Raw genomic sequence first — 22,639 nt, forward strand, 5'->3', positions numbered from 1 at the left:
AAAAGCAGAGATATTATACGCGTCCGTGTAACTATACATGTATATGTATATATCAGCGCGTTGCTCTCTGACAAGGTTGCGTCGACCACTGTCTAGTCGAAATAATATTGGCGGTCTTGTGGGCACATATCGCGTAGTGGTTCATAAGGAGGCGAGAGAGACTCTCGTATATAGAGAGAACCGTCTACCAAAGAGGGGGAGGAAGGGTCCCAAGGAGCCGGTTGGCCAACGGAATGTGGCTTGACCGGCCAACCATCCCCCGCCTCCTCTACCTTGAATCCATCGAGAACGAGAAGGAGAAAGAGAAAGAGGAATTGAGAGAGAAAGAGAGAGAGAGGGAGAAGGGGAGCCAGATAGAGGACTGGCCCAACTACCTCTGGATCCTAATGGGGCCCCATTGGGGTGCTCGAATATTCTTTCGCTATCTCCGAGCATCTTCGCCGTGAGATTTGTAATCCGGGAGAACGCCGTTTTTTTGACATCCCCCTTCAAAAGTACCTGCCGTTCCCTGATTTTCAAGTTGTGTACGAGCTGTGGACGAGCCGAATCGAGTCGAGCCGAGCCAAGCCGAGTCAGAGCAGAGCCGAGTCGAGTCGAGTCGATCCAGTCAATATATATAGTTTTATTGGCTAGACACGGCAAACGAAGCCTGATCTATCGCTGGTAAAAACGAACGCGATTTATAAACGCTCGCGTTCCAGTGCGCGATTAGGTAGGCAGATAGGAGCACCGAGTCTATATTATATTCCAAGCCTACCTGGATCTGTCGCAACCGTCGAAGATAATTGCGACCTGCCCGGCGCGATTATCTCTTTGAGTATGGGCACGAAGGCGACGAAAAAAATCACCGAGAACTAGGCGACCGTCTATCGAGTAAGCCGAGACACGGCAGGGTCGACGGTATTCTTTTATCGAACGAAGACTCACTCTCTCGAAGAGAGCAATTTGCGGGCTCGCCGTTTCTCGCGGATGTAATTCCGCGCGAATAATCGTACGCGGGACTGTTCGAGACGCTTTCGCAACTCGCATAATGTGTACGTTTTCTCCTAGAATCGGCGATCCTCCCCCCTCTCCCCCCTCCCACCGTCGCGATGATATTCCCGAAATTACGTCAGATCGTAATCGCCGACTCGTCCGACGAGAGCCGATGTTGCATTTTATAGTTGTTCGAACCGCTCGGGACCGGTGAACCGGTCCGAACGAAACTTCGGGATGCCACTCGAAAGTTTCGCAAAGCGACCGGTAGATCAGCTTTCCGCTCGAGTACCACCTAAATTTATTCCACGAACGTTCCGTGCATTCAAACGTTCCCCGTATCGTTCGCGGAATATCATGCGATTTCCACGTTTTCGGCGGGGCACTATAAATCTGGTTTCTATCGGCTCGAAGCGGTCGGGAATGAGAAACGACGGAAAAGTGGGACGACCGGCGAAACACGGGCGTGTATCCGACACCGAACGTGTACCGCACAAGTTCCGTCACTCGGGGACCGACGCTATTCCGAGAAACTAGCTCGCCGATTGCCCCGAAACCTGCGTAATCTTGGAATGCAAATAAAGGGTGCACGGTGCGCGAACGTAAGTCGCGTTCCCTTCGAATTTTGGGCAAAACGCGACTCGCGTTCGCTCCGACTTTTGAGCAAAACGCGACTCGCGGTCGCTCCGAATTTCAGGCAAAACGAGACTCGCGTTCCCTCCAAATTTTTGGCAAAACGTGGCTCGCGTTCCCTCCAAATTTCAGCCAAAACGCGACTCGCGTTCCCTCCGAATTTTGAGCAAAACGGGACTCGCGTTCCCTCCAAATTTCAGGCAAAACGGGACTTGCGTTCCCTCCGAATTTTTGGCAAAACGCGATTCGCTTTCCCTCCGAATTTCGGGCAAAACGCGAGTCGCGTTCCCTCCGAATTTCGGGCAAAACGCGACTCGCGTTCCCTCCGAATTTCGGGCAAAACGCGAGTCGCGTTCCCTCCGAATTTCAGGCAAAACGAGACTTGCGTTCCCTCCGAATTTCGGGCAAAAGGCGACTCGAGTTCCCTTCGAATTTTTGGCAAAACGCGACTCGCTTTCCCTCCGAATTTCGGGCAAAACACGACTTGCTTTCCCTCCGAATTTCGGGCAAAAGGCGACTCGAGTTCCCTTCGAATTTTTGGCAAAACGCGACTCGCTTTCCCTCCGAATTTCAGGCAAAACGCGACTCGCGTTCCCTCCGAATTTCGGGCAAAAGGCGACTCGCGTTCCCTCCGAATTTTGGGCAAAACGCGCCTCGCATTCCCTCCGAATTGCGACTGCGAAACCGCGACTCGCGTCCCGTTCCTGCAAGCATCGCAATCGTTTGGTAACGCGCGGCTACTAGCTAGGCAGGAACGCGTGCGCGTTTTGCCTCGTGACGAAGCGTGTCGAGCGTAGACAGTCCGCGTCAATTGTTTGCACAATAACTCACGTTCCCGGTATCAACAAACAAACTGCAAACACGCCATGCGTCGTCGGTTTTATCGTTTAGCTCCTTCGCCGAGCGTCCTTCTATCCTGATACATACATATCCCAGCTTCCCGCCGACAGCCGTCTTCGTCATCGGACTTACCACGACCGTGATAATTCCTTGCAAACGCGGTGTCGCGTCGTCCCGCCGGCAATTTCGCCGGAAATTTGCCATCGGAAGCGCCGTCCGTTGTCGCGATAATACGCGCAGCTTTTACGTCGGCTAAGGTGGAGCCGAAAGACGACGCGCCGCTTATCCTGCCGCCGTTTTGCTTGGAAAAACGGCAGGCCTCTCTTGCGCCGCCGAATAATTGCGACTGTCGTGAAATTATTGCATCATGATACCACTTGCCGAACGCAACGACGTCGCGTCCTTCGTGCCGCCGTTGAGACAACGATCGATGCTCCATCCGCCGCTGGAAAGGTCGTCCCGGCCGAACACGAAGACTTCGACGACGCGTTCGATCGGGAAACAACGTTGGATCCGGCTCGGACATTTCGAGCTGGACGCGTTCGTCGAGCATTCGTGCCGAGACCGCGGCACTTCTTGTCCGTGAATTTCGAAAGGTCGGCGACCTTCTAACGCAACGCGTACCGGTTAATCTGGTAGCATGACACGCGATGGAAAATCACTCGCTTTCGAATCCGCGTCGGGATCCATCGTGGCCCGAGCGTGATCCCGGGACAATTCGTGACGCGGACACGGAATAAGATTTCGCTAGTTACTGGTATATACTATACTACAGAGTGTCCCAAAAATGTCTCGCAAACCGAAAATGTAGAGTTCCTGGGATCGTTTGAAGTAACTTTTTCTTTAGCGAAAATGCAATCCGCGGCTTCGTTTACGAATTATTAACGAAAAACACTGACCAATGAGAGGCGAGCTCGCCTAGCGCATGGCGGCCGAGCCAATCAGCGCACGAAGCCCAGTTCCGCTCAATGACTCGGCCGTCTTGCGCCAGCATATCTCACTTCTCATTGGTCACTCTTTTTCGTTAATAACTCGTAAACAAAGCCGTGGACTGCATTTTCGCCAAGGACAAATTTACTTCAAATTGCCTCAGGAACCTCCTCGGTCTCGGATCGCGAGACATTTTTGGGACACCCTGTATAGTACTACATATTTCGCTAGGGGTGGGTCCTTGGTCCGCGTTTCTAGATCCTCGTATCGCGCGGCGGCGCGTAGGTTTCGCGGAGCGGCGGCGGCGGCCCGGTATTTTTCTAATTGTTCCGTCCAATTACGCGATGGCTTCGGTGAAAATACCGAAGACTACCGGGCCCCGCAAGAAGAATGGGACAGTCGTGCCGATTTAACGAGGCATCGCGAACGGTCCCGGGTGACGGTAGATGGCGGCGATTTAATCGCTGTCGACCGCGAGCCAAGAGAGCCGAGAAGCGAAGAGAGCCGCGCGCGCGCGCGCGTATTGTGTTCCCCAGAAAAGGATTCGTCGCGGTCGAAGATAGCGCCAGTTATCGTTAACCCGTATTTCCACCTACTATCGTTCCGAAACCGAAAACGAGCCGTCCGGCGAGGCCGATCGCGCGTTATTTCTCGAAGAAGAAACGAGAAGAGAAGGAGGACGAGAATACGCGTCGGAACGAGATCGAAGAGGCGTCCGAAAAATCGCGATCGACTTCTCCGATAGCCGATCGTTCTAACGGCCGCGTCGAAGTTTGCGTACGCGAGAGCGAAACACGAGGGACAAGCGGAGAAATATCGAGAAAAGGAGAGCCGAACCAGCCTATATGTACCTATATGTACAATGTACATACGCGTGAGCGTGCGTAAAAGTAAAGCAACACCGGTTACCGTAGAACCAAGGGAACGAGAAGGAAGATCGAGACGAAAAACAACGGGCGATGGGCGTGAGACGGAGAAAAAGTGATGGAGGGAGAGAGGGAGAGAGAGAGAGAGAGAGAGAGAGAGAGAGGGAGAGAAAGGCTGCCGACAACGAAGAAGATGAAGAAGAAAGAACCGAAGAAAAGGACGAGACGCTCTGTTGGAGGGTTTGCCGAGGAGGTCCAGACCAGGCTCCATCTGCATAACCGGTATATACCGGCAATGTAGACTGGCACGAAGGTAGAGTCGAGCATGTTCTCGGCACGTTATATCGCTCGACCCGTCCTCAAGCGGACCAAAGTATAGAGAGAGAGAGAGAGAGAGAGAGAGAGAGAGAGAGGGAGGGAGGGAGAGAGACCCGAAGAAACGAAAAGTATGGGGAAGAGAAGCGAACCGGTGGAACGGAAAGAACCAGAAGAGAATCAGAAGAGAGAACAGAGAAGAGGGAACAGAGGAGAATACGGGGCGAAGAGAAGGGAAAGGGGGGAATAGGTTGAGGAGGTTGGGCCCTCGTGCAGAGTTGTTTCGAGAAGAAGCACACGCGGTATCCCTGGCTGCTTGTCTGCCTGCCTGCCTGCCTGCCTGCTTGCCTACCTTTCCTGCTAGCAAAACTGGTAGAGAGAAAAGCGTAGGCGCGAGTACCCGCCGACCGATGACATCATCGGTGGTCTGCCTCGAGTCATTCTCTCGGCAGAAGTCTCCGTTTGCCCGCGAAACTCTTTCGAGAACGCTTTTGCTCAAACGTTCGTGATTTTTCTTCGAATCACCGCCGGCTTCCGTTCGAGCTACCACGCAGCTCCGGAACCTACTCTCGTCTTCGACCGTGCTTCCGATGTCTCGTAAACTGACGAAAAGTCTAGCAGCTGCTGATCGAGTCTCTCTCTCTCTCTCTCTTTCTCTCTTTCTTTTTCTCTAGGTCTCTCCCTTTCTCGAGGCTTTTGGAACGTTCAGAGAAGCGGAATCGATAGCGGTCGGCCGTGATACGCAGCGACACATCGGTCATTTATCTAGTCGGTTCGGAGACTTCAATACCCGGACAGCTGCAACCGCAATGTCGGTTTATCGGCGGCGCGGCGCATCGATCTCGTGCCTCGGCCTCGTCGACGTCGCATCGCGTCAACGGCGTCTCGTATGCACTGAATTTCTCTCTCGACACGACCCGCTTGCTAAATTCTGTCCGGCCATCGGCGATTAGATAACCGGCGGAATCGATGGTTTTTCTTGGAATTGTTTTTCTCGCGTTGTCGCGCGTTCACGGTACCTATACGTTCTCGAGAGAGAGAGAGAGAGAGAGAGAGAGGGGGGGGGGGGGGAATTTCGTTTCCGCGCCGGTAAAAGCGGTCGGAGGCTTGGTATGCGGTAGGGTACGTTGACTGGGAAAATCGTACAAGTGGAAAGGTTGGTAGAATCGAAGGGCCCCTAAAAATCTTACCTGGAACGTATAATCGAGCGACCGATCCCGGAAAAATAGAGGAGGACTGGTTCCAGCCTAATGACGCAGCCGTTAAGGAAAATATCAGCCATTGTATCTCCCTGCGGTGGGGCCCGAATCTTTTTCATATGCCACAATGACGTTTGTGTTCGTTCGAAATCCGTGTTCCTTAGACGCGCCGGGGAGTTCCTCCCGTCGAGGTTCTATTCTCGAGGATATTTTCTGCGGAATCAACGAACGGTACAGAAAACGGCAGAAAACTTTTTTTTGGATCGAATCGATTCCGACGCGGAGCAGCGAGTGCTTCTTTACACCGAAAATTTCTCGTTTTTCGATCGACCGTGGTAGACCGAACACCTGTAGTTCCTGTTACAGTAATGTCTCTCTAATTGACAATCTCAGATTGGGAAGAGGAGATACGATTGTTCGAGCTTTGCAGCTCGTTCTTTATGGTTATCGATTGTCAGCAATTATAAAAACGCGCCGCAAGGCTCGAATAATCGTATCACCTCTTCCCACATTGTCCATTTTTATGCACAATCTGAGCGCGAATTAGGGAACATGTATTGTACATATATCAGTTTATAAAACGATCTAAAAATATTCACGTATACTTCTGATAGAAGTGCTTTCAATCGAAAATTACCATTCGGTAAAGAATCGGGTCTCGTATCAGGCGCATTTGTGACAATCGACAACCATAAGAAACGAGTCACAAGGCTCGAACAATCGTATCTTCTCTTCCCAAATTGTCCAAGTTTGTGCACAATCAGAGCGTCAGTTAGGGAGACATCATTACTGTAGTTGTCAAAATACGGGGTGGACGACGAATAAAATGCCATTTGACGACGACGTCGCGGCGATCGAACGCGAGCGCGAACAACGAAAAATTCGTATATATCATACATATTATACACATTATATTCGCGGATAACGAGTCGAAGCTAGGCGACGGGTGTGCGTTTGCGAGAGGAATGCGTTCGAGAAGCGGCTGTGCAAGAAAATGTCAGGAGCGTCGGGAGAGCGTCGGGAGAGCGTCGGGAGCCTCTCTAACGCTTGAAACCTGTGCCAGGGCTGTCACGAATAAGGGGCGAGACATCCATAAACTTACGGTGGACCTCGGGGCTCACGGGGGTTCTGGGTTGGTTTTTCTTTTTACCGGGCCGGGCAGGTGCGAACCGATTTCTATAGTCTTCGCTCGGTAACGGCCGTCCTTCGTGGCAACCGTCCACGCCGAAGCGGCTTCTGCCGAACGAGTAACGAATCCTCCGCTCGAAACCGAACCAAACGAATCGTATCGGAGGGGAGCGTACTCTTATTTTCGTTTCCACCGCCGTCCTGTATTCTAATGAACATGTAGATTTTCTGTTTCCTCTCTCCCTCTCTCTCTCTCTCTTTCATTCCACCGCGAGACAACTACTTTGTTGATTGTGCCCGATGTTTAAATGCAAAGCGGGCTCGCAGTTCGTGCGATTCGTTCCGATCGCGTTTCAAGCGGCGACAACGACGACGACGACGACGACAGGAGAGACCGGGTCGTATGAAACGCTCGAGAAAAAGTCAGGTGTGCGCGATGAAAACGGGAGAAACGCGAAAGCAAGGACGACGAGCATCCGCCGGAAGTCGAAGGGCGTCGGCTCGTAACGCCGACGCTTCGGCGTAGGGTTGAGCGTTAGCTTTGTATCTGAACAGAGGGGCCAGGTGAGTCCTATGGACCCGGAATCTATATAACTGTTACCGATTCTGTGGAGCGATTCTTCTGCGGAACGGAACAATAAAATCATCCTTGACCGATCGCCTTAAACCCCGACGGTTTAACCGTCCGCGGGAACGGCGGGGAGAAATCTTTTCTAGAAATTCTGTTCTCGGAGGAGAGGTGTATGTATCCTCGGGCCGGTGTGTTCCATTGATGATCGTTTTAGCGAGGATACGTGCGTCCTGGCCAACCGCTGGCCGGCCGAGGAGGAACGAAGCGGCCGCGGCGTATCTGGTTGTTCTCACGAACAAGTTTTTCGTGTGAGTCACAAAACTTCTGTCGACGCGGTCTCTTCGTCCGCGTCGACAGGATCGACCTTCGAGGACCCGGTGCTCAGGGCAAGCCGATACGCATGCGAAATTTCATTCACGTGAGCGTCACGTACAACTCGACGTTGCAATAACATTCCACGACAGCAGCAACAGCAGCAGCAGCGAGCCGTCGTGCCACCGAAATTTCAGCGATCGCTGGAACGAACGAACGAACGATCGTGCACGACCTTCGTTACGAACGCAAAACGATCCGTATCGTGTCTACGATAGCCAGCCGTGCGCGTAACTATCGTCACGGCGCTGCTTTTCCCGCAACCTGAAAACAGATGACACGTCCTAGAGTCCCGCGGAACTTCCCAGGGCTTCGCTGCTTTCAGGCAGCGGAACCGACTCTACTACGGTCGTTCAAGGAGGCGTATCTTTTGGGGTGCATAAATGTTGGCGAGCACAAAGAGCGTCGCGTTATTTCGCGCACCGAAAAAGAGAAAAGAAGAAAAAAGAATGGAAGAACCAAACGTTTTCTACCGCGGAGCCGGTTAACCCATTGACTGCCGCGCAAATTTAGCGCGTCTTGCCTGGGTGCCACTCGGGTTTTATTTTAAAGAAAACGCGAAGTTTTACAGAATATAATAATAATATAAAAATAATAATATATAATATATAATATATATATATATATTTATATAATTACTGTAAACGCCATTGCAATATTATATATATTATATATTATGTATTATATATACTATATAGAGAATATAATAATAATATATAATATATATAATATTGCAATGGCGTTTACAGTAATTTTTTTTTATTGATAATCAATATGTTCTCCACGCTATATACATTTTTCATTCATCCTTTCTAATAGTTCCCAACTCAAATAGCCATTTGTAGCCAATCTAGAACTTGCAGCATCCACTACGAGATATCTCCTAGCTGGCAGTTTTGGTACAGTCGCTTGCTACGAGATATCTCGTAGTAGTTCGCAGTCAATGGGTGAAATATTTTTGCACGCGGTGTTTTCTTGTCCCGAACTTGTTCGATCGAGCCGGGCTCCGCCGAGTACCAAAATTGTTCCACGCGTTCCGTTTCGCAAGCCGTTGCTTATTTCAATGAACAACCTCCGGCGTTCGTTCGGATCTCCGAATTTTTCTCTCGAATTTTTCTGCGGAGAGAACGCCGCATCCGGGTCAAAGTATCAGCCGACGAGCCACGACTCGCGCGAATCGCGAGATTACGATAGAGTTTAACGGACTGCGAGGGAACGGAGCTTCTTTCTCTTTATTCGTCTCGGAGAACGAGCGGGGCAACGGCAAATGGATTCGACGAACTTTTGGAAACGTTTCTGGTCTCCGTCGACTCGCGAAATCCGGCATTCGCCGAACAGATTCGAGGAAGATCGGCGAACGGTCGTCGAAGCGATCGGCCGGCCCCGCGTCGTTTCCTCGAGGAAAAATTGCCGATCGTGTGCGCCGGTGTCAAGACGTTCGCTCGCGGAATTCGTTGTGTTCCGAGGACTGTTAAAACGAAAAAGCAGCCGGCCGGGACATTCGAGAAGCTTGGGGTCCGGCGCAGACGGTTCGCCATGGCTCGAGCCATGGCGGACCATTCGAGAAACCTCCGGACTCGTCGGCGCGGCGGCGATCGTCGTCGTGACGTCGATTTTCTTCGAAAAACGAGAGGACAGAACGACTACGTGGGTACGTACGAGGCCGAGCCTTCACCTCGATCGCGAGTTACACGCGCGTGTACGCTCACAGGTACAGGTAGACGAGCGAAACGGCTCGTAAGAGCGGTGGGAACGAGAGGGAGAGGGACGGAAGGAGGAGGGGGAGAGCGAGAGAGAGGAGGAACAAGACACGTGGAGAATCGTGCAAAATGCATGGGAGAAGAGAGGAGGAAGATGAGCAACGAAGAAGGAGAAAGAGGAAAAGAGAGAGAGAGAGAGAGAGAGAGAGAGTTAGAGAGAGAGGGAGAGAGAGAGTTAGAGAGAGAGAGGGAGGGAGAGGGAGAGAGAGATTGGATACGAGAAGGGGAGATGGAGAAGGAGAAGGCGCGAGAGATCGGTAGAGGGGTCATTGGTTGTTCGTTGCGCACTCAACGTATGGGAATCGTTATGGACCGACCATAGTCGTTGGAATGCGTCCCTTTTTTCCTTTTTGTGTCTCCCCGTATACCTGGCGGGCTGGTCTCGCTCCGTTGTGGCGGCAATGGTGGCGGTGGCGGTGGCGGTGGCGGCGAATCTCTTGCGGACAATCATGTCGGCCAGCGGACGATACGACCCATCGACCAGAAGGAAAACGGCCGTGGTCCTGCCAACAGGACGGGAGAATCGTTCGGTCTCGATCGGCGGGAGCAGAAGCAACAGGGCTACGGGGTGAGCAAGAATGGAAGAAGATCGGACGAGCAAACCGGATCCAGCCTCATGGTTCGACGTCGTGGAGAAGGAGGACGAGAACGAAGAGACGAAGACGATGCCGAAGCCGAAGCCGAAGCAGCCGGAGCCGGACGAAGACGTGGAAGAGGGAACTTCGGAATCGTTGGTAAACCTGCTGCGACGTCGATTAGTCGAGAACGAAGAAGAATATCGAGGAACGGGAGAAGAGAGAGAGAGAGAGAGAGAGGTAAAACGATCATTCGTGCGAAACAAGCGAGTACGAAAGTTGTAGGAAGGAAGTATCGCGAACGTGAGCCCGCGCGGAAGGACGAGGCCAGAGTGTAGCGCGAAGTAGAGGACTTCGGAAAAACCGCCGCGAAGAAAGGAAGACGAGGAAACGCGATAAAGAACGACCGGGAGAATCGAGCAGGTAGGAAGACGGAGATGCCTTCGATAATGCTCCTTCGAGTTGGCCGCGAGGAACAAGACCGGTCGAAGATCGGCAGAGAAGAGAGAGAGAGAGAGAGAGAGAGAGAGAGAGAGAGAGAGAGAGAGGGAGGGAGGAAGAGGTGTACGATACAGAAGACGTAGGTAGAAGGACAGGTAGAGCGACTCGAAGCGAAGGAGGCACGGAGGGCGGAGAGGGGGCAACACCGTGAACACCGGGAGAGGAAAGGCGAGAAGAGAAGAGTAGCGAAGACAAGACGAAACGAAACGAAACGGAACGAAACGAAACGAAACGAAAGGAAACGAGACGAGACCGACGAGGCGAAGAGAGAAGAGAAGAGAGAGGAGAGGAGAGAGACTCGTTTCTCGAGTATGTATGCCGGCGGTTCGGATCGGTGACGTCAGAACGTCGATTTGAACGAGCCAATGAGCGCGCGGAGCGAGTCCAGGGAGGCAGAAAGAACGTGGAAGGGGACGATGAGGCCTCGAGGAGGGCTTTGGACTTGGGGTTCCAGAGGTCCTGGGGTAGGGGTAGACTCGAAAGGTGCGTGCGGCCCAGGACGTGGGGCGCGGGGCCAGTTGATCAGTGAGTGCGGTAGTGATCTCATCTCGTACCGCGCCAGGTGTGACTCTTCCTCTCTTTCTTTCCTTCTTTCTTTCCTTCCTCTCCTTTCTCTCTCTCTCTCTCTCTCTTTTTCTCTCGCTCGCTCGCTCGCTCGCACCTCTTTTTCTCCCTTTTCTCTCCTCTTTTTCTTCCCTTCTTTCTATCGTCCTCTCATTTCCGTCCTCGAGTCTATGTGCCCTTGCTACGAGAATCGGAGGAAGAAGCAGTACCGCGGACTTAAAATTCATGAATCGGCCCGGCCGTGTCCTCGGCACCGACCAACGACGACAGGTATGACCCATCTTTTATTTATGGAACAGACACGCTGGTCTGATATTTCATTCTGCTGATACAAGCGCGCGCGCGCGCGCGCTTACACAACAGAATTTTACTTCGCGTCCGAATCACGGAGACCAGAGCTCTCTCTCTCTCTGCGATCGATTCGTCCGAGTCAAAGGTACGATCGGATTTGTTCGAGTCTGTTCGCCGCGTCTAACATCTACCGGATTTTTCTTTTTTTTTTTTTTTAAATGAAATCGTTGAAAGTCGACGGTTATCGACGCTCTGCCACTCATTCTCTCGCGCGAAACTGCCTCGTTTAATTTCGCGAGATCGCGTCGCTCGCCGATGGATCGTACAGATATAATAAACGCGTATCGAAAAGGCAGCGAGATTTGTTACGGAGGCTCTCTTCGCGGTTCTCTGAGCCGCTTCTATCCGCTACCGATTCGCACCGTTTCGCGTGCGAATTTCCGCGGCCCTCCTAGCAACAGGTTGTATGTACGTGGCCGCGCAGCGCCGCGCCGCGCCACGCTGCATCGTGGAAAAATCACGCTCACCCGCACGCTTTTGTTAGGCCGTGTGCCCTCGGCTGGCCTCGAATTCGCAACGGTGTCGGACGGACTCGGTTCGACTCTCGAAAAAATCCGAAGCCCCGATCGCGCGCGCGACGTGTCGCGAGATATTCGCCGCCGCTCCCCGATGCTCCGGCAAAAAATCGTGCGATAAACACGAGAAAATCGTTGATTAATCGTTGAAGTCGCACGAAGGAGCAGCGATGAGCGCGTAAGGTTGTTCCTATCGACGCGACACTAATTCGAAGCTGTTCTCACCTTCGGCAGCGGCGTCAGCGCGAGACCGTAATAGCTAGCCGTAACGCGTTATTAAACGAGACGGGAACCGATCGATCGATCGGATCGATTCGTTTGCCTCGATCGAAATGAAACGGAACAAGGATACATACGTTCGAGTTTTCCGCGAAGATCGCAGTTTCTAGAAGCCCGTGATTCGGGATCACGGAGGCCCGATGTATATATACATCGAGAGTCGAAGTAATCGGTTCCCGTAAAGGCGTGTCATGCTGCGCGTTGATTACCGCGAACCTGTTTGAATAGCGTTTTTTTTCTCTCTCTCGTTAGAAACACCGCAAGAAATCGTCTCCGGTGTGCGTCACCGGTTCGACGAGAACGGCATAGTGCGCGGCGGCGGCGGCGGCGTTCTGGCATCGCGGAAGCCTGTATCGTCCGCGATCTTCAACGTGCAGGCGAATACATTCGAGATTTGCACGGTAGAGCGGCCGAGAGAAATAAAACGCACCTATACACACACGTACGAGGCGTTTCACCGCTCCGCGTGGACGTTACCGATCCGTGAATCCTCCGGTTCGGAATGACATCGATCGTTTCGGTTCTCTTAGATTCGGGAACAAAAATTTGTGTACCGTTCGCCCGGACAAAACCGCGAGATTCTCCATCTACTATTATATTTCTATTCATGCAAACTGTCCTATGAATAAGCCATTTTTTGTTTAGCTGGCGGTCCGACCTCTAGATCCAGCGGTTCGTCTCAACGAGCCCACCGGTATCATCGACGTGTGTTGTGTGTGTGCGGTGTCGCTACACACGCGCCGTTTCGACAGTCGACCCAAAGTCAATAAACACACGTTCGAGAATTCGAATTCGCGCGCAGAGAACGGGCGGCCCCTGTTTTGCCTGTGGTTGGCCGGCGAACGAGCCGGAGTCGTCGGCGGCGGCGGCGGATCGAAAGCAACGCGATATATCTTCTGGATCGTTCTCTGCGAAATCGTCGTCGAATGGTTTCGAGACGAGACCCGTGGTCGCGGGTAACGCGGCCCCGAAGAATCCGCTCGCGGCACGAGTGAAATGAAATCAAATTCGATAAGTACACTCGAAGTGATAATGCTTATAAACGGGACGACATTAGCTCGACTATCTCTCGAGTACTCGTGCAGCTGTGTTTGCGTAAACGATTGGACGTCGCGTCGAATGTCGACCTCGTTAAGAAACCAATTCACAACGGGTGCTAAACTCTCTCGCCTCGTTGACTTTAGACAACCAAGACCACGACCCACACGATCCGCGATCACTGGCACGACCGCGGCCAAGACCGCGGAGAGAACACCCGACCGGGGTCCGGCCGTGTTCGTTATCGCCGTACCAAACGATGGGTGTTTCACGCGAGAACGGTAAGTTGCTGCCGCGGATCGCGGCTCCGCAGGGAACTGTTAATAAAATTGCAAACAGTTGATTAGGCTGGTTCGGTCGGACGGCCTCGGGATTCGCGCGCCTCGAACTCGTGATCGCGTCGTGATTCCGGGCTCCACGATTTTCTTGGATACGCGGCCTTGTTTTCCGGCCGGCGAAGGTGCGATAATACGGCACGGATGGCCCGTAGGCAGGCCGTAGCCGAACAAATGGAATCGAAGAGACCGGCTTATCGTGAAAAGATAGGTATACTCGCGCTCGTGTTTACCGTAGGTACGCGTCAATGACAACGGTTTTTGCCGGCTCGGTTCGACTTCGCACGGATAAGGCACATTTCGCCGAGCGAGCGAGCCTCGAGACCAGATACGCTCGCGTCACCCTACTGCCCGCCGATTGGTCGGGCTCGAAGAAATAAATAAAATTCAGTTTTAGAAAGTACGGGGATCGATTATTTCTGAAACGAGACCTCGAGTCGCTCCGGATGATGATGGTGTTCCTGCAACGACCGGTAAGATAGCCTAGGAATAAGCCACCAACGGTCTTCCAGGTGAGTGTGTCGTCGTCATCGTCGTCGTCGTCGTGGTGCCATGGTTTGTTCCTCTTTCCTTCGCTCCTTCCCCCCCCCCCTTCTTTCCTTCGTCTTTCATTTGTATTCTTTCTCGTGTTATACTCGCCACGGACCTTTTGTACTTTCACCGTCGGAAGAACACGGTCGCACACGGTTCACGATCAGGAAAAAAATCACGAGATCGAACGATGCTCGCCATGCGGAGAAGAAGACGCTTTTGTTTAATCGCGAAACGGAATCCGGATACACGGAGGAGGTCGGTTTCGCAAACGATCGAATTATCTGTTACGAAATTCGATAACGTTCCTGCAGCCGAGCCGCTTTTGTCATCGATCGGCCACGAAAATTGTTATTTAGTTTCGGGAATTTGTGCGCACGCTTTCGTGTGGTCTCGGACACGCGTGCTTTCTCGGTCGAGAATTTCCGTGGAAACGTGATCGAAAATCAAGGCTGAGTCGATGAAAAATTCGAGAAGGGAGAGGGAGACGGTAAGAGAGCGAGTAAAAGAGAGAGAGAGAGAGAGAGAGAGAGAGAGAGAGAGAGAGAGTTGTGTGCGGTTTGATAATAAAAGTCGAATCCAGACGCGAGCGTAACGCAGCGAGATCATAACTTTCTCCGAATGGAACCTCTTACGAAACTTCGTACCGGTCTGTTGGCAAGCTCACCGAGCGAAAACCGGCGCCGTTGGTATCGCGATACAATAGAAAATCACGGATACTTATGCAAATCCGCGCCGAACGTTAATCCAGAAGCAGCGAGAACGTGAGAGGAATTTTATTTCGATGTGCTTGCCAGAATTTTATCTCGTCGCGTAGTTGTCGGCGTTTTCGTCCCGCAAATTATTCTAATTGTAAAACGTGTCACGGTACTCTGATTCGTTGATACATGTCGAAGCGAGGGACGCGGCGGCGAGGAGAGCCGGGACAAGACAAGAGAGTCGCGATTGATTCGCGGTTAAACGGGCGATAAAGTAAAACAGCCGGTTTATCGCTGTCCACGCAGCGCTCGCCGAGATACGTGTAACTTTCGTTGATCTCTCTCTCTCTCTCTCTCTCTCTCTCTCTCTCTCTCTCTCTCTCTCTCTCTCTCTTTCTCTCTCTCTCTCTCGTGAACTCGGTCTGGGTTAGGCGAAGAAACTCGCAGCTACAGCAGCATGTATACACGCGGTTTCGAGTAATTATGACATAATAATGGCCGCGTCGCACGTCGTCGATCCAGCGGAAAGAACCGCGTCTCTTTGCGGACGCATCGGAACGAATTTCATCGTTGCCTCGGTCTCCTTCGAGCGACAGCTTTCACCACGGTCTTTTCTGTCTCCTTGCGTCGTATGTTGCGTCGTCGGTTGTCAGCGCTAACGATTCCCGCGGTATCGGCTCGAAAAACGCTGATACAGTTAAGCACGCGTTTCGAGGTCCAAATCTGAAACAGCTCAACTGCTTCTTCTTTTCGTTGCAGATCGCCTACGAGAGCCTGTCGGGGACACGTGCTGGTCGCAGCAGAGACTTTCGACGATTCGCTATCTGGATAGTCGACCGAGATCCGTTGGTCTCTGCGCACGCTGGGATCGGATCGCATCGGATCGGATCGGATAAAATCGGATCGTGAACAGTTCATCTCTGCGTTCCTGGGAAAGTAAGACCAGCTAGTCAGCCAGTCAACCAGTCCAGCCCCTCGACTACCGGCAGAGCAGGTTTTCGATGGCGCCGACAGACGATCGGCTGGAACGATCATCTCCCACGGAAGAATTTCAGCGCCTCGAGCGACGCACCGATCTTGGCGCGGACATTTTCTTTGGTTATCTAGCTGTATGAGTTTTGTTCGACATCATAAAGCTAGGTTACCGGAGTTAAGCTCCTCGCCATATCAGCTTCAACGATCTATCTCGCCGAGTTTTCGTCTCTAGGATACCGATGTGCAATGGTCTCGCGTAATCCGTCGCACGAATCGTTGGACAGATGAATAATCGATTTGTACAAAGTCTGTTGTAAACGATAGAGCATCGTTGTGGAACGTAGAGATAGACGATACCCAGCCTTTCCCAGAAAAAAAGCATGTATAAAGGAAAATACATTTGATTCGAAACAAAACACATCCTTCCTCAACATTGCCGAGTTCATCAGCGATTTGTTAACAATAAATTTTTACAAAAGCTAATCGATGATAAGAAGTCATTATTCCCTTTCTCCACCTTTCAGTTTTGATTTATTTAAAATTCGTAATTTACCGACGCGCTGGCGAAGCAACGAGGAAAAGACGAAAAAGAAGACGCGTTCAACGTGCTCCAAAGGTTTCCGTATTCCGTTCGCGCGTGAACCTACGAGTTAAGCATTTGTAATTGCTGGTAGTGTCATTTGCCACGTGACTCGATTACCTGTCGAGAATTTTTTCCTACAGTCACGAGTATCGATATTCTCCTTTTCGTTATGCGCGAACGTTTATCGCCGAGATTCACGATTTCGGATTGCTAAATTTCGATTAATCTGGTCTTGGCTTTCTGTAAGTTGCTTTTGCCAAAGTTAATATGATAAGAATTCTGAACCGTCAGGTTTTTGTATGATCGATGAGTAACGAGACTTTGTAATGAATCCTTTGAAGGTCTTAAAAGAGATACCATTCTATAAAGGGTGTTCGATTGTATAAATTATAGTAAATCATTTTAGCGAAGTAAAGGAATTTCTATTTTTAAAATCAAGCACAACTTACGGATGATGCTCGCTGTATCGTGTTTATTAAAGCCGGACATAGCAGTTTGCAAAAGCCAGGATGCAGAAAGAACTTTGATTTGTTATCATAGCATGTGCAAACTTGGTTTATTTACAAGAGTCATAGAGGGCGCCACGCACCGGCTTACGAGATTTCGATACCGACCGAAACATTTACGCGGTATAATGTTAATTTTTCTTCGCTACAAACAACACGTGTAATTATTTGACGTGTTATCATCGTTCTTTCGTTACACGTCATCGCACTCTCATTTAATACATATAAATATATGTATAAATCGATCGCTATATCTTCGTATGATAGTCTTTAGAATTTCATTCAGAAACTTCTAGAATATGTACATATTCATGATTCTCGATGATTCATCCTCGTTCTACGAATATTTTCAACGGATTCATAAAGTAGTGAGTAAATTGCAATTACAATGAAGGAGTTGGTTCGCAGAATACACCCACTCGGATATCACAAGGAAATTAACAAAAATACTCTCTCATACAAAAGAAGGGATTTTGCTTTCTTTTTGTTTAGGGACACGAAGGATGAGAAGAAGAGTTTGTGAAACAAGTAATTAAATTTGAATAACTCCTATGAAATTGTCAAAGATTCCTGTTTTATCTGTGGCGAACAAGGTGGATCGATCGCGAACTGTAGTTAGCAAAATTGAAAAATGGCTGATTGTTTATTTCAATGACTGACAATGAATATTTGAAGGAAAACAGCCAACCCGTAATTAAATATCTACCTTTGTAATGTCCTAATAGGGGTTGCTTTGTTTTTATCTTGAAAAGTGTCTAATATTGTTCGATTCGTTCGACCCGAACAAATACCGGAAGTACCACGTTATGGAGAAAAGAATCGATGCGAATTTCATCAGCAATATTTAGCGTAGTTACGGTTGATTAATACAAACTCGTCCTCTCAGAATTATTTAAGGCTAATAAGACCATTCACGTATGTGTAAAATATTCGCTGATTAAAAATTCTTGAATTAGATTTAAATTTTACCGGATGCGAAGCGCTCGGAGAGGCAAAAATGTTCTAGAACGTTCTAGAACATTCTAGAATTTAAGCTGGTATATAAAGCGGAAACTAGTCGACGCGCCACTTCATTCAATAAAACACCAGGCACCCGGCAGTGTGTACGTGCATTCTTCGAGAATACGCATTTTAACGTCGCTTTAACTGAATATAAAGGTAAAATTGCATGGATTTGCATTGCATTTCACATCATTCTAAAGAATATCTTACGTGTTTTATCAAGTGTGTGCGTTATTATTGCGGTTCACTCAATTTAGTCACAAAGTAATTGCCATTTTAAAGGCGACTGAACTTTTTAGTTTTGTATTCTAGTTAGTTCGAAGGCGTGGACGATATTTGTTAACATTTTTATGGTCTTTGAGTCGTGTTTCGGTACATACAGGTTATTCGCCTTACAAATTTTGATTTTTGCACCACGTGTTCTTTTCCTCTGTCGAAAATGATTTTGTGTTTGTAATTTTTTGAACGCATCGATATTTCATACTTGTATGTATTCATGTAATATGTCTTTATATGCATCTTTTTATATAAATTTGTTGTTCATTTTAGATGCCTACGGAAATGGATGTCGAAGGAGGAGAAGTAGAGACCTTTGCCTTCCAGGCAGAGATCGCTCAGCTCATGTCACTGATCATCAACACTTTCTATTCGAACAAAGAAATCTTCCTCAGAGAATTGATTTCCAACTCCAGCGATGCTCTCGACAAGATACGTTATGAATCCTTAACAGACCCATCCAAACTAGACTCTGGCAAGGAATTGTACATCAAGATCATTCCCAACAAGAATGACAACACTCTGACCATCATTGATACTGGTATTGGTATGACAAAGGCTGATTTGGTCAACAATCTTGGTACAATTGCTAAATCTGGCACCAAAGCATTCATGGAAGCTCTTCAGGCTGGCGCTGATATTTCTATGATCGGTCAATTTGGTGTAGGATTTTATTCTGCCTACCTTGTAGCAGATAAAGTCACTGTTGTATCCAAGAATAATGACGATGAACAGTACTTGTGGGAATCCAGCGCCGGTGGATCATTCACTGTCAGACATGACGTTGGGGAGCCTCTGGGGCGTGGAACAAAAATTATTCTGCACATTAAAGAAGATCAAGCTGAATATCTGGAAGAGAGTAAAGTTAGAGAAATTGTGAAGAAACATTCCCAATTCATAGGTTATCCAATCAAGTTAGTTGTACAAAAGGAACGTGAGAAGGAGCTCAGTGAAGACGAGGCCGAGGAACCTGAAGAGAAGACTGAGAATGACGAAGCTAAACTTGAAATTAAAGATGTAGGCGAGGGCTCAGAAACTGAAGAGAAGGATGAGGAGAAAAAGAAGAAGAAGAAAACTATTAAAGAAAAATACACAGAGGATGAAGAATTAAACAAGACCAAACCCATCTGGACCAGAAATCCGGACGACATTACTCAGGAGGAGTATGGTGAATTCTATAAATCATTGACCAATGACTGGGAGGACCATTTGGCTGTGAAACACTTCTCCGTTGAAGGCCAGTTGGAATTCAGAGCTTTGCTCTTTGTTCCACGACGTATGCCATTCGATCTCTTTGAGAATAAGAAGAGGAAAAACAACATCAAACTGTACGTAAGGAGAGTATTTATTATGGATAACTGTGAAGAATTAATTCCAGAGTACTTGAACTTCATGAAGGGAGTAGTAGACAGTGAAGATCTTCCCTTGAACATCTCTCGTGAGATGCTTCAGCAAAACAAAATCTTGAAGGTCATTCGTAAGAATCTTGTCAAGAAATGTCTGGAACTGTTCGAAGAACTCACAGAAGATAAAGCTAATTATAACAAATTCTACGAACAGTTTAGCAAAAATATTAAATTAGGTATTCACGAGGATAGTACCAACCGCAGCAAATTATCCGATCTTTTGAGGTATCACACTTCAGCTTCTGGAGATGAAGCATGCTCTCTTAAGGACTATGTAGGCAGAATGAAGGAAAACCAGAAGCACATTTACTTCATCACCGGAGAAAACAAAGAACAAGTTGCAAATAGTTCTTTCGTTGAACGTGTGAAGAAACGTGGCTTCGAAGTAGTCTACATGACTGAGCCCATCGACGAATACGTCGTACAGCAACTGAAGGAGTTTGACGGAAAGCAGTTGATATCTGTGACCAAAGAAGGATTGGAACTTCCTGAGGACGAGGCGGAGAAGAAGAAAAGAGAAGAGGACAAGGCCAAGTTTGAGAATTTGTGCAAAGTAATGAAGAATATTCTTGATACCAAGGTTGAAAAAGTCGTTGTTTCAAACCGTTTGGTCGACTCTCCTTGTTGTATTGTTACATCCCAGTATGGCTGGACTGCCAACATGGAGAGAATTATGAAAGCTCAAGCTCTCAGAGATACATCAACCATGGGATATATGGCAGCCAAGAAGCATCTCGAAATTAATCCAGATCATGCCATCGTTGAAACTCTCAGACAGAAAGCTGAGGTTGACAAGAGCGACAAAGCAGTAAAGGACTTGGTTATTTTATTGTTTGAGACTGCTCTCCTCTCTTCTGGCTTCACGTTGGACGAACCACAAGTTCATGCTGCAAGAATTTACAGAATGATTAAGTTGGGTCTTGGCATTGACGAGGAGGAACCTGCACCCGAGGAACAGAAACCAGAGGATGTTCCTGCTCTCGTAGAAGCTGAAGATGCATCCCGAATGGAAGAAGTAGACTAAACGCAAGATCTGAATGACATGACAAATTGTCATTATAGTCATTAAAAGACTGTTATAAATTACCACGTTTTATGTGGTATTGATAGCCATCTTCATTTTCATTTCCTGTATCATATTGACCTTACTTAATTTATCATACCAAATTATGTTTAAATACCAAAAATTGTTTGGAATAAGTTAAACTTACAATAAAATAAAGTTTATTATACGCTATATGTATGAATTTGTGTATATATTGATTTTATTATTTCCTCTGTCCTGATGTGGTATTAGATTTAAATATGGTTGCAAAAATTAGAAGCAAGTATCAATATTCTTTCTAATTGCATAAAATTTTCAACTGTTTTGTCAGTCGTTCAGGCGTTTACGTACTTTAGGCCGTTGCTGTCAAGGTTAAATAATAGATATTGCTGCCACAATATACGAAGATAATTAAAATTTTAGTTATAACTTATAACCTAGTTTGAATTCAGAAATGTTGACTGAATTGACTGAATATAATAAGATAATATTTTTGTGCTTGTGTCATAAATACTCTGTTTAATTAGTTGTAACACATACAGGTAATCGAAACTTATTTATTATGTTATGTAGTCGCCAAATTATGTCAAAAAACGCCATCTACCTGTAAGTTTGAATTAGGTAGCGAGAGAAAGAGAAAAAGAGAGAGAGAGATAGAGAGAGAATTCTGTCTCAAAAGACCTTCTGCCTTTAGACAGTTAGGTTTTAAGAAAAAATTATGATGGCCACAAAAGGTTGGAAGGTCAGTGCATTGGTATATAATTAATAAAAATTTACTGTATAATACTTTACGCATGCAAGATTCAAGATTTGGTTATGTTTGTAAAAACGAGATTTTCGTAGGTGGTAAAGCCTCATGTGCCGATGATTAAATTTCGTAAAGGTGGAATTACTAGAGGTAAAATTAAATTATTGATATTGTTAAGTGTTTTTATTGAAAAGACCAACAAATTAATTTTTGTTATTGGTTAGCAAGTGGAGGTGCAACAGCCTCACCGTCTGCGCATTCAGGGGCGACGTCTCAGCAAACTATTGGCGGTGCAACCGGTCCCAACGTAACTGTTTTGCCAACAATAGAAGATATTTACCTTCCCCGACGATTCCAAAGACGACCAATAGATGAGAAAGAAATTGCATACATTAATGCAAGTATATTACTATTTTCTATAATTTTTTGTTTCCATATTAATAGAACTTATCATTTTAAATGATACATATGATACAGTGCAAGAAGCATTGCGATGAATTAATTTATTTTCAAGCACATGTCAGCATGTACATCAGATGTAACTCGTATAGAGCAGAGATTTTGTATCGTATTACTTTTCATTTCACAGAGAGGTGGTCCGGAATAAATTCATCAACCTGTGAAACACTATCAAACCTTAGAAGCTTGTAAACAAGTCATTTGCATCGTAAGTTCATTTATACAATGTATTCTGTAAATAAATGAAATCAAAACAGGCAACTACATGTTGTACATATTTCTGTCTCTTCCTATCGGACAAGGTCCCTCTGCTTGCCTGTGTGACATTGCCAGAACCTGCTATTTCTGGCTAGCTTTTTGGCTCATTCTTGCAACAAGTGAACCCTATGTGTAAATCCCAAGAGAAGACCAAGGAATTTTTATGATATCATTTTATATCCCAATGCGCAGCATTATTTTTGAATTACTATTTTTAATTATTACATAACTAAATATAGGTTGCACATGTGTTGAAATTTCTAAAGCTAAATTTTGTATTTGCGTTGATATGATAATATACGTAAAATATTTTCAATGATTTAATTTTATACACAAATTATGTATTCTTTTATATTGGACATGTAGATTGGAAAGATTCTTTATTTATGAGTAGTTTTTTTTTTA

General features: G+C 47.8%; 2 protein-coding genes and 1 long non-coding RNA gene across 4 annotated transcripts; all 3 read left to right on the forward strand.

Annotated features, from left to right (window-relative positions):
- The first annotated feature begins 9,929 nt into the window (after positions 1–9,929).
- LOC117221650 (uncharacterized) lies at positions 9,930–16,434 on the forward strand. The gene is made up of 2 exons (XR_004490544.2): positions 9,930–11,499; positions 13,020–16,434. It is a non-coding gene; the product is annotated as an uncharacterized LOC117221650 (long non-coding RNA).
- A 1,628-nt stretch (positions 16,435–18,062) lies between these two features.
- Positions 18,063–20,961, forward strand: LOC117221794 (heat shock protein 83). The gene is made up of 2 exons (XM_033473012.2): positions 18,063–18,198; positions 18,592–20,961. The coding sequence occupies exon 2, from the start codon at positions 18,592–18,594 to the stop codon at positions 20,746–20,748; it is 2,157 nt and encodes a 718-aa protein (XP_033328903.2). The 5' UTR covers positions 18,063–18,198; the 3' UTR covers positions 20,749–20,961.
- Positions 20,962–21,384: 423 nt separating this feature from the next.
- On the forward strand, positions 21,385–22,553 carry LOC117221800 (alpha-ketoglutarate dehydrogenase component 4). Of its 2 annotated transcripts, XR_013033837.1 has the most exons (5): positions 21,385–21,511; positions 21,613–21,667; positions 21,742–21,918; positions 22,111–22,184; positions 22,279–22,553. XR_013033837.1 is itself a non-coding variant. In XM_076523599.1 (4 exons), the coding sequence occupies exons 1-4, from the start codon at positions 21,488–21,490 to the stop codon at positions 22,122–22,124; spliced, it is 270 nt and encodes an 89-aa protein (XP_076379714.1). In that variant the 5' UTR covers positions 21,385–21,487; the 3' UTR covers positions 22,125–22,237. The 2 variants fall into 2 exon arrangements, 1 of the variants encoding a protein (XP_076379714.1); XM_076523599.1 differs by lacking the exon at positions 22,279–22,553 and having other exon boundaries at positions 22,111–22,237.
- Positions 22,554–22,639: the final 86 nt, after the last annotated feature.

Source organism: Megalopta genalis, chromosome 7 (assembly GCF_051020955.1).
Source record: "Megalopta genalis isolate 19385.01 chromosome 7, iyMegGena1_principal, whole genome shotgun sequence".
NCBI lineage: Eukaryota > Metazoa > Arthropoda > Insecta > Hymenoptera > Halictidae > Megalopta > Megalopta genalis.

Bases quoted from the DNA above. Each gene is read 5' to 3' on its own strand.
- LOC117221794 (XM_033473012.2), top strand. From the start codon at position 18,592: ATGCCTACGGAAATGGATGTCGAAGGAGGAGAAGTAGAGACCTTTGCC.
- LOC117221800 (XM_076523599.1), top strand. From the start codon at position 21,488: ATGATGGCCACAAAAGGTTGGAAG. The intron at 21,512-21,612 runs GTCAGTGCATTG...AGATTTTCGTAG, and splicing joins TGGCCACAAAAGGTTGGAAG to GTGGTAAAGCCTCATGTGCC. The intron at 21,668-21,741 runs GTAAAATTAAAT...GTTATTGGTTAG, and splicing joins TAAAGGTGGAATTACTAGAG to CAAGTGGAGGTGCAACAGCC.